The sequence below is a fragment of the Eschrichtius robustus genome, chromosome 21 (assembly GCF_028021215.1).
Source record: "Eschrichtius robustus isolate mEscRob2 chromosome 21, mEscRob2.pri, whole genome shotgun sequence".
Taxonomy (NCBI): domain Eukaryota; kingdom Metazoa; phylum Chordata; class Mammalia; order Artiodactyla; family Eschrichtiidae; genus Eschrichtius; species Eschrichtius robustus.
Window position 1 is genome coordinate 31,085,179 of NC_090844.1, and position 17,943 is coordinate 31,103,121.

Consider the following 17,943-nt stretch of genomic DNA (forward strand, 5'->3'; position numbering starts at 1 on the left):
CAATCCCATAAACAAATAAACTTCTATTAATTTTTTTCCTCCATAACAAGAACTATCCCTTCTGTGACTTATATCCACCCCAAGACCGACCTGATCATCTTGATTGTTTAAGAAACAGGAAGCTGAGGATGAGGGATATTCTAAAATTGGTCAAAAACCACATTGTTAACAAATGAATGAACATAGATATATCCATGGATGTGTGTATGACTGAATCACTTTGCTGTACACCTGTAAATATTTACACAATATTGTAAATCGACTATACTTCAATTTAAAAAATAAATTTAAAAAAATGGAGAAGTCAGAATTCAAACACTAAATTCAGACATATTTTAAAGGTCACACATTCTTTTTACCCAAGAAGGACATCAAGAAGGGGTGATGTTTTGGACCTCTTTGGACTGTGGCGTACACACAGCCCGGGCAGTTAAGACAGCCTGGGCTTATTGATACCAAGTTAGAGCAGTTAGAAAAGCAAAGTAAAGAGAAATAAATATATCCATGCTCATATTTTGAGTTTCACAGTCGACTTTTCAAACACAAGGACAGCCTGCGGAGTGAAAAGGCTTTTTGAGTGATGAGAACCTTGGTCTTCTGAGCTGAAACTCTGACTTAAACGGTAGGCAGAGAGGACCTCATCGGACCCAGAGTTTCCCTTGGACCACTCAGACCAGATGCTCTTGGCCCCTTCATGCCCACCTCCCCATTTTTTTTGCAAGGCCACGCCCTGGGAGAACGTGGGACAGTAGGAGCCTTCCTGGCACCCCAAGAAATATACTGGTTCGTGACTTCTTACCAAGGGTCCTGAGCATTGAGGAGAGTCCAGAAACCCCTGCCCCGCCCGCCATGGCACTGAAGAGTGGAGATTGTGCCTACACCACTGGGCAGATGCTCTGAGCCGGTCTGGTGGTCGCCCAACATTCCTGGGGGCTGTGGGAATAAGTCAATGCTTCTCCAGGTGGCGCGATAGGACCTTGAGGGCTGAGCATCTTTTCTGGCTTAGACAGGATGAGGCATGCTGAGGGCTCCATTAGACCACTACCCATGTAGGGAGGGGGCCTGCTTAGCAGATGCTAACTTGCCCACCTGCCCGATGATCAGTTGCCTCTCCCTGATGCTGTGATATAGATCAGCCCTCCGGAATTTAGAACCAGCCCAGGGACACGTGTGTGCACAGTGAGGGCAACCCTAAATTAATGGAATTCATCCTAAGATTAACGTTCTCTAGTTTTCTACTGCCAGGTGGAGTGAGCGCTTGAGATATAAACCAAGTCAATAAAAAGTGACATTTATTTGCACACGACACGTGTGGATTTCCCATGTATTCCCATTTCACTCATTTACTTCCAAAGGGTCAATTCGTTCATTTTACAAATGCAAACTTTCAGCGTAAGGAGAAAAAAATCATTCTTCTAACAAGAAAGAAAGAAACCAAAATAGAAAGTACAAATTTCTGAACCTTGTGGCTAAGCCTCACCCGTTCCCATATCATTAACTTCTCGTTTCCACACTGGTGACTCTTATCATCAGCTTCCTCTTCCCTTCACGTCTCCACTGGAGCACCTCCAAACTTCTGTCCCCAAATTCTGCACACGTGGGGAGAGAGGACTGTAAAATCCCTGCTGTAACCCCTAAGCCAGGACTCAGTATGGGCTGAGTAAGTCAGTAAGTGAACCAACGAATGCAGGAATTTAAAAAAAATTTTTTTTTTTCGAGAAATCAGCAAGGTGATCTGTCCACAAGCAATTTTATCTGATTTGTGAAATTATGTTGGTTTTCTATCACTTGACAAACAGAATAGGGGTACACTCACTCCTCTGTGGGGTTCTGAATGAGGGGCTATCCAGAACTGTTTGCTATTAACCAGTGATCAGGGAGGGAAAGACAAGTTCCTGGTCATGAAAATTCTCTCAACATAGGAAAAGATGGTGTTCTGTGGAGCGAGAACATGAACAGGTCTGAGGTCCCTTTCAGATTATTCCAGACTATTCCAGATTATTCCTGGTCCTCATTCCCCAGGCCCACCTGGTGTCCAGTGAAAGGAGGATAAGGAGAGACCTGGGTGGTATTGCTGGGGAGAAGGGCAGTCTCTTAGCCACTTTGGTGGAGGATCGCCTCTAAGGTCTTATCCCTGACACTCTTCAGGAATCTCACGACTGCCGTTCCGCCTGTGCCCCTCTCTTCTAAGGCCTGAGGCGGCCCCGGGAGATGGCTCGTCCTCCTGCCCTTTGCTTTGGGTGCGGCCGTGATGAGGTACTTGGTCACCATGGCGAGGTGATAGCTGCGCAGGGCTGCCAGGGCCTCCACGCACTGGTTATGGGCTGTCAGAAGCTGGCTGTTTCCAGAGGACAGGATGTGGTCCCTCAGGGAAGGAGCGGAGTGAATTTCTTCTATGAAGGCCCTATGGGAAGGAGGCATGTAATCCCTCATTCTGTGCAGAAAATCAGCTGAAAGAAACAAGGCAGAACAATGTCATAAAACAAGGCAGAACGATGCCGTATCTCCACGTGGAAAGGTAAGAGAGCCTGTCCGCCTTTCCAGACATCAACACAGCAAATGCTGTTGTTCTTCTCCTAACTGTTCATCCTAATAGTGTCCAATCAACTTGGCTGGCTCTTTTGTGTACAGACATCAAATCCTCCAAATGTAGATCGGAGATGAGGAAGGAAAAGCAGCAAGCCCATCACAAATAACTAAGATGGAACTAGCTCTACCAGCCAAGGTATAAATATTTATCATCTACCAAATGTGGGCAACATATCTTGCTAGTGACATGAGGTATATCTACAAATGTAAGGCATGGACCCTTAAACTGCTGAGCTAAATACTCTGCTGAATTTTGTTCCCTGAGTGCTTCGTTTTGGAGGGAGTGCTAAGGAAGAGGAAAGTAATAGAGTTCCTAAGGACAGGAAGATAAAGAATGATCAACAGTAATAGCCTCTCGAAGTCAAATTGTTTAAAAATCAAATCAATAGATCTTTATGGGCAATACAGGTAGACGAGAGATCATTTACAGGAAACTCATTATGGGATTAATATTAGGCATGGTACGTCAACTACTAACCTCATCAAATCAAAAGTCCATGAAAAGTGATCATAGTTCTACAGAACAGACTTTTGTGGATGAGACTGGACCCTATGACACCGAATTCTAGTCATTTGTTTTTTCTTAATCCAACTTGAAAACTCTGTAGTAGGAAGTGCCTTTTTGCAGCTGTTGAACATTAGGCTTGATGCTGGCAGGTAAGGAAAAGAGCCATTTCAAGCTTGTAAAATGGCAGAACCCCTCTTCTGGTCTAAATAGCCTTGGCTTGAGGCCGCACCATTTTTACGGAATGGGCTTCAGGGGAGGAGCCCATACCCATCCCCAGCTACATCCAGACGTGGCAACATAGTATCACAGCCCTGGATCTGCAGATCTCTCCCCCACTCCACAGAAGCAAGCTACTGCCTAAGGACCCAAACAAAGTTACAGGGAACAGCTGGAAATATAGGAATGTTTTAAGATTTGGAAATAAAACCCAATATTCAGCTGAGCTCTGATACTAATTGGCTTGACAGTCATAGGTGGCAGGTGCACAGTCTCCTGGTTGATCTGGAGAAGTATAGACTTCCTGATAGTTTCATTTACACTTGGACGTATTAGTTGATAAAAAACACCGCTATTCTTCCTCCCTGTTAAGGAAAAAACAAGAAAAAGAAAAACGTCTGACTTACCACTCTCCTTGCTGTGACGAACACCCAAGAATTCATCAAAGGCATGCAGCACTGAGCTCTGAGCAGCGCTCGCGCCGGAGTAATTCAGGGGCTCTTTGGAGACACCTTCATATAACAACCCCGCAGGCATCGCTGGGTTATCCTTCCAGCTAGGCAAGAGTAAAAGTCAGAGAGAAGAAGTGGGTGCTAGGGGTTAAGAGTATATTTTCTGATATGGAAACAGAGATTGAGCAAGAAAGTGAACACAGTTCCAATGGCAACTTTAGGGCAAGAGGCTGCATATCTTTGTAGGATGTGTACTTAAGCATTATCTTGACCCAACTTCCTAACAGGCCAGCCCTTCTCTTTGCTCATATAAAGGACTGTTCCAGAGAAGTAAAAGATATTTAGAGAGAAATCGTTGGCATTGGTCCTACGACATATTTTTTGGAAAAATTCAATTATAAAGATGACCTCAGTGCTAATCAACAGGAACCATTAACATAGGTCACATTAAACTTCAGTTCTAAATACTACCTAACGTCATGGGAATGCCTTTATCAGATAGTTTGTTGATGGCAGGTGTTAATAATAAGAGTAGCAGCAAAGAGAACACAATACAGCTATGCAGGTCACCAGAATCTACAGTCAAGAACAGGAGGAAGGACCGGAATTAAGGCTCAGATTAAATGGTTTTTCCTTCCTTCTCTCTCCTCTCTTCTCTTCTTTTCTCTCCTCTTCTGTCGCCCTGATTCCATGTCTTCATCTTTTTGTCCTTGAGTCCCCCTCTTCCTGAGTCCCCAAGCCACTTTACTCAGTTCGCTGTCTGACTTTTTACAGGGTCTTGAACAGTCACAGACTGTATGTGGGTGACTCCACAATGAGGCAGTCAGCAGTGCCAAGAACACACCACATCTGCCCTCACGATGCTTTACAGTTTACATATCACATTCACATCCATTTTCTCGTTTGTCCTCTTTGGAGTAGATCAAGGCAGGCATTTTTAAATCCATTTTACAGATAAAGAAACAAAGACTCAAGGCACTAAGTCTCTAGGACCACGTTTTTAGAGGGAGAGGGAACCAGAACTTGACCCCCAAACTTGTCATTTTCTAGTTTCACTTCCCAAGACCACCCACGTGTACATTTCTACTTTTACTGAAGAACAGAATCTTTTTCTTTTATTGCCAGGAACCCTGTTGTTAATGGTTTTAAGTAACAGGCTTATGTTGATGTCTCTCCTTTTTCCTGTAATTCTGCAAGTCATTCTGCTGGAGAGAAGGGAAATACACACATCACGCACACACAAAAGCCGCAGACAGACTGCTCAGCTCGCATCCATGACCTTTTCCAAGTACTTCCCTGAGGTAGGAAATGCTATCGTTTTCATTGGGGGCTGTTTTGCGTTGCCTGTTCTGTGGTTTCACTGGATGAATATCGTAGTGGCCTTTGCAGTTGGAGTGATATCACCATGGAAAGAGATGACAGATGCACAGCAGGGCAGGGGACAATTTGGAGGAGACCAGGGAGGATTCTGAGTCTAAGATCACAACCTGCTGTAGCTCTTCGGAGAGGGCGCTCTATCTTAAGCAGATATGGAATGGAATCTCAGCTTTGATACTTAGTAACTCTGAGCCTTGGGCGAGTTAATTAACTTCCTGGAGCCTCAGTTTCCTCATCCGAGTAATATTAGTATCTACCTTACTGGGTTGTGAGAACGAATTAAAATAATACCTGCTCCGTGCCTGAAAAATATTAAGCATTTGATAAATATTAGCCATTTTATCATAATATTCACAGGGAATTTTAACCTCTGCTCCCTCCTTTCATTATTTTGTAACTTTGTACAAACCCTTCTGAGTCTCAGTTCTCCTGACTTGTACCTACTTCCTAAAGCTGCTGGAAGAATCAAGTGGATTCCACAAAGGTCTACTGACTCATCAGAGTTCAGGACACTGGTCCAATAAAATTTCTAAGCAACATTTTACGGGGCAGAAATATTGAAGACCAGACCACTGTTGTGTGGTAAGTGGACCAAACACAATGGCTGTACCGGTTCAGATTTTTCTCTGTAATCCTGTTGATGGTCTCATAGAGTCACTCTGGTCTCTTTCTCTAGTTCCTTCCCTTCATGACCACTTCTAAGTGCTGGACACCCTCAGGACTCATTCCTTGGGCTTCTCACTACTCTCACTTCTCAAGTGATCTCATCTAAGTCTCTTGGATTTCAAAGCCAACTATATTAGGATTATTGACGAATGTGCACCTGGACCTGGATCTCTGCCCTATATTCCAGAGACGTGTATTCAACTGCCTACTAGACATCTCCATGGGAGGGGACACATCCCAAACTGACCTCTCGATTCCCCCCTTCCTTTTGCCAGACTTGCCCCTCCCCTGTCTCCACCTTCAGAGAAAGGAAAATGGCAGCTCCATGCTTTCCATGGATCCGGACACACACCTAGAGTCCTCTCTGACGGACCTCGTTCTCTTCCATTCTACGTGCAATCCAAGAGCCGATAACTTCAATCCACAACCAGAACTGACTGTTTCTCAATGCCTCTGCTGCTCCTGCCCTGGTCCAGGCCACCACCCTGGATTGTCGTCAGAGTTTCTTAGGTGCTTCCCTTGGTCCATTCTATTCCCCACTCAGAAGACAGAGTGACGATTTGAAACGTAATACAGCTCATGTCATTCTTCTCAAAACTTGCCCATGCTGCTCATCTCACTCAGAAAAGGAGCCAACGAGCCTCTACATGATCTGGTCCCCCCATCGCTTGTATTTCTCATTCTCCCCACATTTACTCCACGAAAGCACTGCTGGGCTCGGTGCAACTCTTCCTCCAAGACTGCTCCCACCCCAGGGTCATTATGATGATTGTTCCTTTCAGGCCGGGCAGGTACCTGGGTGGCTTGCTCCTCATCCTCCTCACCTCCTTCACATTTCTTCTTAAACAACCTTTAGAAACGTGGTATCCGCAGATCACAATAAATAAAGAAGAACTATGGCTACCACCCCTAACACTCCATAATGCTCTATGATCCTACTTTACATTTTCCTGTATCTCTTATTGCTGTAACACATAGAGTATGGTATTGCCTTTGTTATATTTATTTATTCATTATCTGTCTCCCGTGATTAAAATGTAAGCTCCACAGAAATGAAGTTGCTGTTTTTACTGCTCCATTCCCAGCACCTAGAACTGTGCCTGGCCTTTGGTCAGCCCTAGCTAAATATTTGATCAATGAATGAATGAAAAAATAGCATTCTAGAATTAGGTATTATAGATCTAGATTATGTAAATCCAAGTGTATTTGTTGAAAGGACCTGGCCAGCTTAAAAGAAGATGAAATAAAAGGAAGGCATCTACTTTCAAAACCCATATTCTCTACCTATGATGAGATTAATATGAGGAAGAAAACTTGGGTTTCTCTGAATAGCCCAAGGATTGCTCCCATGCATTCCCAGGCCCAAACTGCTGTTTGTGAAGAAAAGGAATTATTTTCCTTACAAATCTCTGTAAGCAAGTTTATTTTTAACATTTCTTGTAGCATATTTCTAGCAAACCCCAGAAAAGGGGAAGTTTAAAAAGAAAAAAAAAAGAAAGGAAAAGAGATGACTTTTATCCATAGGGGCTAACTTCCCGGAGAAATTTGACGTGAGTGAGAAATAAAGGGACTATGTTTCATTTACAGATGGAATTTCTTAATGCTCCTAAATAAAAATGTTTTTTAAAAAGTCAACAAAAATAATAAGTCAAGCATAAGACAAATCAAGAACACAGGAGCAGATTTAGATTTTCTAAAACAACCCTACTGGGAACTCTCAACAATCCAGATGTTTTTGGCCACCAACACATTTAGGATTGGCTACTGGCCACTTAGCTTAGCTATGTGGGAAATAATTTTGAGGATCAGAAGTAGAAAGGAGGCATTTATGTAGATCACAGATAAAATGCATCACTGACCCAGAACTTATCTTAATGAAAATGAAGTCACCCTTCGGTATCCATTTAACTATGATAGATGGAATTCTAAAAATGTCGTCCCAAGATTCCCATTCTAACTCCTAGAACTATTAATATGATAAGACAGCATGCCTGTCGATATGATATATTATAAGGCAAGGCAAAAGGGACCTTGCAGGTGTAATTAAGGTCACTAACAAGAGACCTTAACATAGGCAGTTATCCTGGATTATCTAGGGGAGCTTAATCTAATCATACAAGACCTTAAAAACAGGGAGTTTTCTCTGGCTGATGACAGAAGGAGAACTCTGAGAGTTCTGAATTACCAGAAGGATTGGGGAAATATCATTGCTGAATTGGAAAGGATACTGGAGGCTTCTAGAAGCTGACAGCAGATTCTGCCAGGAAAGAATGAGAGACCTCAGTTCCCAACCCACAAAGAGCTGATTCTACCAAAGACCTGAATGAGTTTGGAAGTGAATTCTCTCCCCTAGATTCTCCAGATAAGAGCTCAAGCCCAGCAGATCCCGACTTCAGCCTTTTGAGACACTAAACAGAGAACCAAGCCGAGCTCACCCGGACTTGTGACCTACAGGAATGTGAGATAATAAATGAGCCTTGCTACGTTGTGGTAATTTGTTATGGAACAGTGGAAACTAACCCTAACTCAGAGAGCAAACTGAAGCACCAGGAGATTTTCCAGAATTAGGTCTTCCTAAAACGCAGTCTATTTAAAACGTTTTGGAAAAATGGCCCTTTTGTTCTCCCCTCTAATCCTACCAAAGCCTGTCTGCATGTTTTGCTTAATATTTGTTGCTAGAATCTCTATTTTACAATCAGATCTTTGTATTGACCCTGGCTACATGCAAAAGATACGGAGAGCAAGAAGAGTTCTACAGGATGAATAATCCCTTTGTTGGGGTTTCAGGAGTGAAGGGTACATAGGAAGGTCTAAATTCTGAGATACGCTCTCAATTCCATTCCTTTGCTCTTTCCCTTTCCTTCTCTTTTCCCCATAAACCAAGTACCTGTTACTCTCAAGTTATTCTCTAGAAACTTTGCTTCCACTCACTACTCCTACAATGAGGGGTCCTGACCCAGGCTGGCCTCCCCTGAGAAAGTCTCACACTACAGACCTACGCAATCTAGAGAAAATACTTAATACCCATGGTCACTCTCTTTGTGCACCCATGGAATATACCACTAAATCTACTGATGAATCAATACATCTATTGATGTTGGAATTCGGCATGACTCTTGCTACATCCAGACACAGCTTCATATTCTTTCTACCAACAGCGTTTCAGGCACCTCCTAGTTATCAAGATGGTGCTCTAGATGATGTCTATTTCACATTTTCACCTCTTCCATCCATCACCTCCACCTTTCACTCTTCACCATTAAAACAAAAACAAAAACTTAGTTTCTCTCAGTTAATGTGAATAGGAGAGCAATCTCATTAAAACATGTCACAATATGACAAATGTATTTAAAATAAGACATGTATCTAAGAGTAGAGTTCTCTATCTGGAGAAATTGCAGGCCAGGTGACCAAAGAAGAATACCAGGAATATGAAAAAATGTCTTTGGGGTAGCTATTCCAGGAATGTTAGAAGGAAGCTTTTAAGCTACTGCCTATGCCTCCACCTGCCTGGATAACAGGCAGGAGAAAGGATATACATAATCGAGCTTTGTGGGTGGCACACCGGGCTTTTTTCCCCTCTGTCATCCAGTGGTTTTCTAAGAAAGGTGAATACATTGAATCTAAAGTGATGGCCTCAGGACAATTACTCTAAACTTAAATATTCATCATTCAGTGTCATTTGTCATGCAAATGATACCCCACTTCTTTTATGCAAGAATGGATCCAGGTGATTCCTTTGTTAACAAGGGTTACTTGGTGTGTTTCTTCCTCTGGGAAGCTTCTGTCTGTTTCTCCCCTCATAAATCTGGGAAAGGCTGCAGATGCCTCAGGCAGGAAAAGAGTTGAACTATACTTACCCAGAGAAGAAGATCCGGATGACTGAGTAAAATGTGTCTGGATCTACATAATCTGGAGGAGCAATCAAAATGTGAACTTTACTACAGGCAAAAAAAGCAATTGGTTCCATATGCACGGGCTCTGCTGCCCTCCCGGGACACCCCCTCTATCTGATCTGCACAGAAACCTGGAGGGAACACAGCAGCAGGATGGGGAGGAATGTTCCCTTCGGTCGCCCCCCTCACTGGCGCTGACGGGAGGGTTAAACGGTTCCAAATGCTGCCTTTTTCTATTTGTGGTTACTTCCCTCTTCTGCACTTAACAACAATCACCAAAAAGAGAGGTCAAGGCCATCTTTAAAAAATTAATATTTTAAACAGACAGAGAGAATGAAAGAATGTGGGAAGCGGAAAGGAGAAAAGCAGAGAGAAAGAATCTGCTCTCTTCAAGGCTTTCAGAAGACAGGACCACTGAACCCCTGGGTGCATTTCTGTGTAGTCAATAAAGGGCAGAGAGTGGGGGATCCTCTGCTCAGGCTCTGCTACACTTGGTCGGACACAGGCTCACTCACCTGCATTCATTAGTCCGTGCAGCTCGTTTTGTGTGTGTGTGTGTGTGTGTGTGTGTGTTGTTGTTTTTGTTTTGGGGGGTTTTTCTTTTGACGGCGCCACATGTGGGATCTTAGTTCCCCAACCAGGGATCCAACCCGTGGCCTCTGCATTGGAACCGCCTAGGCTTAACCGTTGGACCACAGGGAAGTCCCTGTGCAGCTCATTTTGAATCTAAGCCAATGCGTGGGGATAACTGATCCCACTAGCTTATTAACTTGTGTGTGTAAAGAAGCACGTCCTCACATTTGCACCGAATTTCTTTTCATCCACTTTTGAACGTTATTCTCTCTTCTTCTCACAATGGGGCCCCTCTGGGAGCGGACATGTTTCTCTCATCCAGATTCCTGTCTCTGTCTCTTTGTTTCGGAGAAAAAAAGAAACATCTTTTTGATGAGACCTAAATAATGGCATCTCTATGCCATCAATTTACCTTTTCCACCGTCACACCTGGTCTCTGGTCCTCCATCTCTGTCTTCTCTGAAGCCCCCTGGGCTCAGGTAACTCACATCTCCCATCAGCCTCAGGGCTTCCCAGGGCCTCTGAGGGCCGTCACATCCTCCCCACTCCTTTGCGACAGCATCCCATGCGCTGGACTTTTCTCTGGGCCCTATTTCTGGGTCTTTCCCATTTGGTGCTCTGTTCCCACAAATATGCTAAGTACTACGCACAAATTTTTGCTGAAGCAGTAATGACTGGAGATAATTTAATGTTTTACCCAACTTATCATATTTAAGGAGGAAAAGCCAAATGATTATTTCAGTAAATGTGAGATAATTTTTTTTTTTTTTTTTTTTTTTGGCTGTACCACATGGCTTACAGAATCTTAGTTCCCTGACCAGGAACTGAATCCAGGCCCTCGGCAGTGAAAGCACAGAGTCCTAACCACTGGACTGCCAGGGAATTCCCAAATGTGAGATAATTTTGATGTAAAATTTTCAATTGATATAAAAAATCCATTCATGATTAAGACAAACAAAAAATTTTAGCTAATTAGGAATAGGAGGGAACATCCTTAAACTGATAAAAGGAATCCACAGAAAGCCTCCAGTACATATTATACTTAATGTTGAAATATTAAAAAAGTCTTTTAAAATGTCAGACAAAACCAAGTATCAGCACGTCCATTCAACACTGTGTTAGGCATCCCCTCGCCTGAAGAATAAGAATAAAAATTAAAAGAAAAAAGTTATAAGTATTGTAAATGAAAAAACAAAACAATGTTTTTGGAATTATTGGCTAGAAACAAAAATATAAAGTAACTATGAATAAAGCAAAATATATCTAAATCTCTTATCTTGAAGTAAGTCAAAGTAATTTAAGAAAATGTGTGTTTGTTCACGGACGAGAAAACTCAGTATCAATATCTAGGAAAATAAATGTATCTAAAGAAGAGTTTTTTGTTTTGTTTTGTTTATTTTGTTTTTATTGTATATTCAAGTATTTAATGTAATTACTGATATATTTTGGTTATATATACACTTTTATTTATTTTGTCTTTGTCTCATACTCTCTGTTCCCTTTTTTCTTCTTTTTTGGCTTTCATGAATAAAATGTTTTAAATTATTTTATTTCCCCCCTTATTATCATTAGTTTCCCCCTCTTAATGCTATTCTTTTAGTGGTTATTCTTGAGATTACAACAGATATCTTTGATTCAATAGATCCACTAAAATTAGTACTTTTACCACTTCCCAATCAATACAAGGTCTGTAGCATACTTTATCCTATTTAACCCCTTTGCCTTTTGTGCTATTGTTATCATTTATTTTATTTCTACATACATTTTAAACCTACATTATTATTGTTGTATAAAGTCAATAATCATTTGAATTTAACCACATAGTTACCGACCGTCCCTTGTTCTTCATTCTGTCCTGTACTTCTGTGCTTACATCTGGAATCTTCGTACTTTTGCCCAAAGAACTCAATTGAACATTTATTTTAGTGTGGGTCTTTTGGCAATAAGTTTTCAGAGTTTTTATTTGCCTGAAAATATCTTTGTTTTAATTTCAAATTTGAAAGATATTTTGGCTAGGTGTGTAATGCCAAATTGGAAGTTATTTTCTTTCTGCACTTCAGTGGTATCATTCCATTTTCTTGGTTTCTTTTTTTTCTGTTGACAAGTCTTCTTATTTCTTTAAACAAGAGTTTTCTATCTGGATAAATTTCAGGCCATGTGGGAAGAGAAGAACACCCAGCAACATGAAGACGTGATTCGGAGAGCACGTTAACGTCTTTACGTTAGTCTCCACCTGTCCATCTGCCCTGATCAGAGGACAGAAGGACCAGATAGAACATCAAAATCAGGTCATTTTTCTCCAAATTAATATACAGATTTAATGCAATTTGAGCAAAATTCTTAACAGAATTTTTTGTTGCGATTTAACAAGCTGATTCTAAGTTTATATTAAAAGCACAGGGTCAAAGACAGGACACGCGCCCCTGGAGAAGAGGAAGGTGAGGGGGATTTTCTCTACCTGAAAATGAGAAATACTATGAAGCTATGGTTCATTTAAGACCGATGGTTTTGGTGTGGGGAAAGACAAACAGATGATGAAACGGAATAGGGGGCCTGGAAAGAGATCCAATCATTTAAGAAAATCTGATGTAAGACAGTGTTAATATTGTAGACTAGTGATTATTCACAGAAGGGAAATCGAATTTATTTCCTATGTCATACTGTATAGAGATAATAATCATATGTGTATTAAGGGGTGAAAGGTGAAAGACAGACAACATCAACTACAGAAAAAAATGTAGAAAAATATATCTATGACCTCTGATTATGAAATTATATCTTATGCCAGATTTCCTAAAAATAAACTGTTACAAAAGAAACGAGAAATACTTTGACTATATTTAGATTAAGAACTTCTGCTTTCAAAAGGCAGAATGAGACAAACCACAACGTTTGCAATCCATAACTAACAAAGATCACCCTCCAGAGTGTACCCAAAAACTCATTAAAGGCAATGAGTAAAAGATAAAAGACATTTCCAGAAATAAGGAAAGCCATGCATTTCACAAATCAGGGACACACGTGATGAGCACGCAGGAGCACGGGCCCTTCCACCCCCATCCCAGACACACAGAGAGTTAACTCATTAGAAATCAGGGAAATGCAAGAGTGACATCATCAGCATGGCAGAATAAGAGTTTTCTACTGTCTTCCCCCCAAAGAACATTGATTTAGACAGTCACCCGTGGATAAGACAGCCTTTGTGGAAGTCCAGGAGTCCAGTGAAAGGTTCCAGAACACCGTTGGAGCAAAAAAAAAAAAAAAAAAAAAAATCTAAGATTGGATGCACTGAAGAGGGTAAGAAGAACATTTCACTTTACCCACATCACCCTTTCCCCAGGGCAGCACAGCACAGGGCCAAGAGAGACCTTCTTGGCACACTCTTGAGGGTGGCAAGAGTGAGCCTTTGCAGATAGGTATCAAGCAGGTACAGTGGGACTCTGTGGGATTGGGAGAAAGCAAACACACTTGAGAGTTTAGCACTGCCCTAGGGGAAGCAAAGGAAGAATGTCAGCTCCTGGCCTGGCTTTGCAGGCTCAAAAGAAGGCATGCACGACGATGAGGACTAGGAATTCTGCCACTAGAGGGAGCAAGAAGACTGGAGCAGGTGTATCCATAGAAAGTGTGAAAAAGCCTCAGAATCCCTCCCTACCAGGGCTGATGGAAGGTATTTCTCTCCCTAAACCAGGTAGAGAACATCTATTAACGCGGGGCTGGTGAAGGACAAGAGCCACATAAAAACTCTTGCTTCTGGATCTGATGTGTGTACACTTGGGCTAAGAAGGGCAGTTCCTGAAAGCCAGTGTCATTATCCTACAGGGAGCATAGAAGATCCAAGCAGACACCTGAGTTAAGCCTCCCCCCCTTTCCTTCCCTGTGCCTTCCTAGAGGAGTGGAAAAATGGCCCCATGGACGGCAGTTTCTGCCCCGATGGCCAAGCCCAGGTGCACTTAGTGGATGGGTCTAGATGTCTTCCACAGTTGCTGTTGCTATTGTTCAGAAAAACACAAAACATTTTGGTCAAGTATCTTGTTCTTTTAAATCTAAGTGACTCTCAAGAAAAATACAATGTCTGCTTTTGATTAGTTCACTCTCATCTCATGCACATTTTATCATAAGCATTATTTTTGTTTTGCTTGGAAAACCTAAGGAAACTTGCTTTTTCAACTTTTCAGGGGTAGGGATTTAGGTTTTATACTGAGAAGTGGCCTTTAAACAAAACAAAACTCAGCAAATCCTTGCTTTGGGTCAGTACTAAAACCACAGACCCAGAATCACTGCAGTATTTTCACATGACATTATTAATGTTCATTATGGTCATCCCACTCAGGAAGGTAAGGCAGTCAATGCTCCATTACTGACACCTAAAACAAAGCACTGTAGGTGCATAATTGAACTATACATCTGATGGACCTGACCACCAAACTGTGTCTTTCTTGGGTATTTCCCACTTTTAAAGCCACATATTTCCACTGAATGTCTCACCATCACCTTAAATGTGACATGTTTCAAAGCAAGTATTGTTTCCTTTCCCCGTGTTCCCTATTTACGTTGAAAATCAATCTGCCAACCAAGCAGAACTTGATTCAGTCTTCCAAATAACAGATCTTTGCCAGAGGCCTCATGACTTTTTTCAACCAGCTTTGAAATCATACATATGTATATACCCTTGACCCCACCTCCTGCCTCGGCTCAGCCAATCCTCAGACTTTCTCCTTGGGGAGTCTTGTTTATTTCTCCTGTTGCAGTCACTGCTCCATCCCTTGCCCCATTCCTGGGTTTCTTAGCATTGCTGATAGGGTTTAAGCAGCTATATATGCCTGGATGAGACCAGGGCTTAAATCTGAGTGTAAACAGGAGTTAAGTAGGCGGAGGGTGAGTTAGGAAGAATGTCTGAAGCAGAAGGAATAGTGCGTACACAAGCCTTGAAGTGGAAAAAGTTCTTTTCAGGAACTAAAAGCTAGTGTCAGAAAGAATACGTGAAGGGAAAGATGATGTGAAATAAATTAAAATTAAAATAGCCTGGGGTCAGTTCATCTTGGGTCTTGCAGAATAGGTTAAGGATTTTGGCCTTATCCTTAGAATAATGGATAAACTAGTGCTTTCAGTTGAAATCTAATGTGATAGACACGTGTAGTTTTAAATTTTCTAGTAGCCATATTTCAAAAGGTAAAAAAAAAAAAAATGGAAAAATTAATATCAATACTCTATTTTAGTTAACTCCAAATATCCAAAATATTATCATTTCAGTATGTAATCAATATAAAAATTATTAATGTGGTTTTTAAAAATAATTATTTGAAATCCTGGGTATATTCTTATAGATTTAAAATTTATTTTCTACTTAGAGTGCATTTTAATTCGGATGCTGAATTTTCAACAGTTAAATGAAAGGTAATCTTTCTAACAATGAAGCTGTGTCTATCAGAAAAGCATTTGACACTGATTCAGTTTTTCGACTTCAATTTCAATTAGTTAAATTTAAATACAATTAAAAATTTAGTTCCTCAGTCACACCGGCCATATAGCAAGTGTTCAGTGGCCGCGTGTGGCTAAAGGTTACCATATTGGACTGTGCCAAGAGGACAACTGGAGGGTTTTAAGAGTCAAAGTGTTGCAACCGATCTGCACTCCTAAAAGTTGATTCAGGCTTCTGTGCAGAGCATGGATTCGACTAGGTAAAGGACAGATGAGAGAAAGGATTGAGAAGGCCACTGCAGGAGTGCTGGCAGGAGATGAAGATAGCCAGGTGCAGAGGAAGTGATGGTGGAAACACAGGGAAAGGAAGAGATGCCAAAAGTACTCGAGAAAGAGACTTCCCTTTGTTGTAATGGAATGTTGTTTTACTTGGACCTATCCTTCCCCTGACAACAACAACAAAAAGCTGGATAAATGTGAAAACATCCTAAAGGCAATCAAAGAGCTCAAAAGACAGCAAGGAACCACCAAGCAAAAATTGCAAGGGAAAGCAGAAACCCGGGGAGGTAGAAAACAAGACCAGCAGAGAGAGTTTTCCCTGAAATCACTTGCCGATCCAGGTTCGCCAGGGCTCTGGTTTAGTGGCTTCTCTGTATGATGGGAGCCCTGGTCCCAGCTTTGGTGAGGAATTTTGCACCAGAACCTCCTCATATTACCCGCGGAGCCCCAAATGCCTATACTCACAACCTCCGAGTGAATCAGGGCCCCACTGTACCCCCGTTTGCCACAGGAGACAGAATTAGAACTAACTTTGGCACCAAGCCAAAGAGGATTAAAAAAATAATCTGTCCCTGAAAAGTTGTGACCTTTTCCTTGGCACATTTTTAGCCCAAGTTCAGTTGTCGGGTCCTTACTTGTTCAACATGATTTAAGATGATGCAGAATTTTAGAGTTCCAAAGAACCAGGAAGAACCAAATACAAATCTTTCTCTCTCCTAGTCCCCAAAACCTGCCTACAAATGATGTTTCAAAGGCAACGAACATTACAAGGTGAACACAAAATCAAGCGTAGAAAAAAAAATGACAACCACCGTGAGGACTGAAAAAGAAAGAAAAGGTTAAAAAACAAGAAGGAAACAGAAACCAGTTTCAAATATTAGAATGACCACATCTTTAGGCGTGACTTTGAAAATTCCTGGAAAGGAGGGTTTATAGAGGAAGGGAGTACACAATTCGTGCTAAAGTTTGGCTCAGAAAGAGGAATCGTTGGGTAAGCTCCATCTGGGGGAGGAAAGCAGTGCAGCTGGGCTCTATTTATCAGGCAGAAGAAATTCAACAACCATACACCACAATCAATCACTAAAAAATCCGTGCGATTCCTTACACCTTGCAGTTTTTATTGTTTGTTATCATTTTTATAATTTCACCTTTCTGGTTACTGTGGCTGCATAAAAAACCACTCCAAACTCAGTGGCACAGAATAACCATCGTATTACGCTCATGGACTCAGGGCAGGAATCGGGGCGAGACACAGTGGATATGGCCTGTCTCTGCTTCACAGCGGTTGGGTCCTCAGCTGAGGAGATGGAAGAGTAAGGATGCCTGGAAAGTGGGAACTTAGACTCACCTGAGGGCTTATTCGCCCCTGTGCTAGGTGCTAAATGGAGCACCTACAGTTGGCCTCCCTGTGTGGTTTGACACCCTCATTCACAGCCATGGTGGCCACAGAGTAGATGGACTTTTTACACGGTGGCCCAGTATACAGGGTGGCAGCTGCATCACTTTTTCTAGCCCTTTCTGGGAGGTCACGCAGTGTCACTTCTGCTGAGTTCTACTGATCGTGAGCGTGTCACAAGCCCGCCTACGTCACAAGCCAGGACACAGGCTTTGACGAGAGGAATATCCAGGCCACGTTGTAAAGGAGCCCTGAGGATGGATGGTGTTGTTGTGGCCATCTTTGAAAACCGCAGGCTGATACATTCATCTATTTCACTGCAGTGACTAGTAGTGAAACCTTTAAAATACATGATGTCTGTGTGGGAAAATTTGTCTTTGGGGGACACAAGGGAAATCACCCCATCACCTGCCCAGGCCATCAGGCCTCCTGCAGAGGATGATCAAGAAAGCATTAGGGTTGGCCTGGGCTGAATAAGTGACTTTGAAAATGAGTGCTAGGGAAGCGTGTGAGAGCCAGACAGGGCTGTGCCACTTTACTGGGACATGCCCCGTGACAGGGTGGAGGGCCTCC

General features: G+C 42.1%; 1 protein-coding gene across 6 annotated transcripts in view; it reads right to left on the minus strand.

Annotated features, from left to right (window-relative positions):
• Positions 1–1,275: 1,275 nt before the first annotated feature.
• Positions 1,276–17,943, minus strand: part of IDO2 (indoleamine 2,3-dioxygenase 2) — a 46,566-nt gene continuing 29,898 nt past the window's right edge. For all 6 annotated transcript variants that reach the window (XM_068532067.1, XM_068532065.1, XM_068532064.1 and 3 more), the window contains 3 exons: positions 9,669–9,720; positions 3,721–3,869; positions 1,276–2,450 (listed from right to left, as the gene is read on the minus strand). In XM_068532067.1, coding sequence (XP_068388168.1) covers positions 2,095–2,450; positions 3,721–3,869; positions 9,669–9,720 — 557 coding nt within the window. In that variant the 3' untranslated portion in view covers positions 1,276–2,094. The remainder of the gene's footprint in view (positions 2,451–3,720; positions 3,870–9,668; positions 9,721–17,943) is intronic.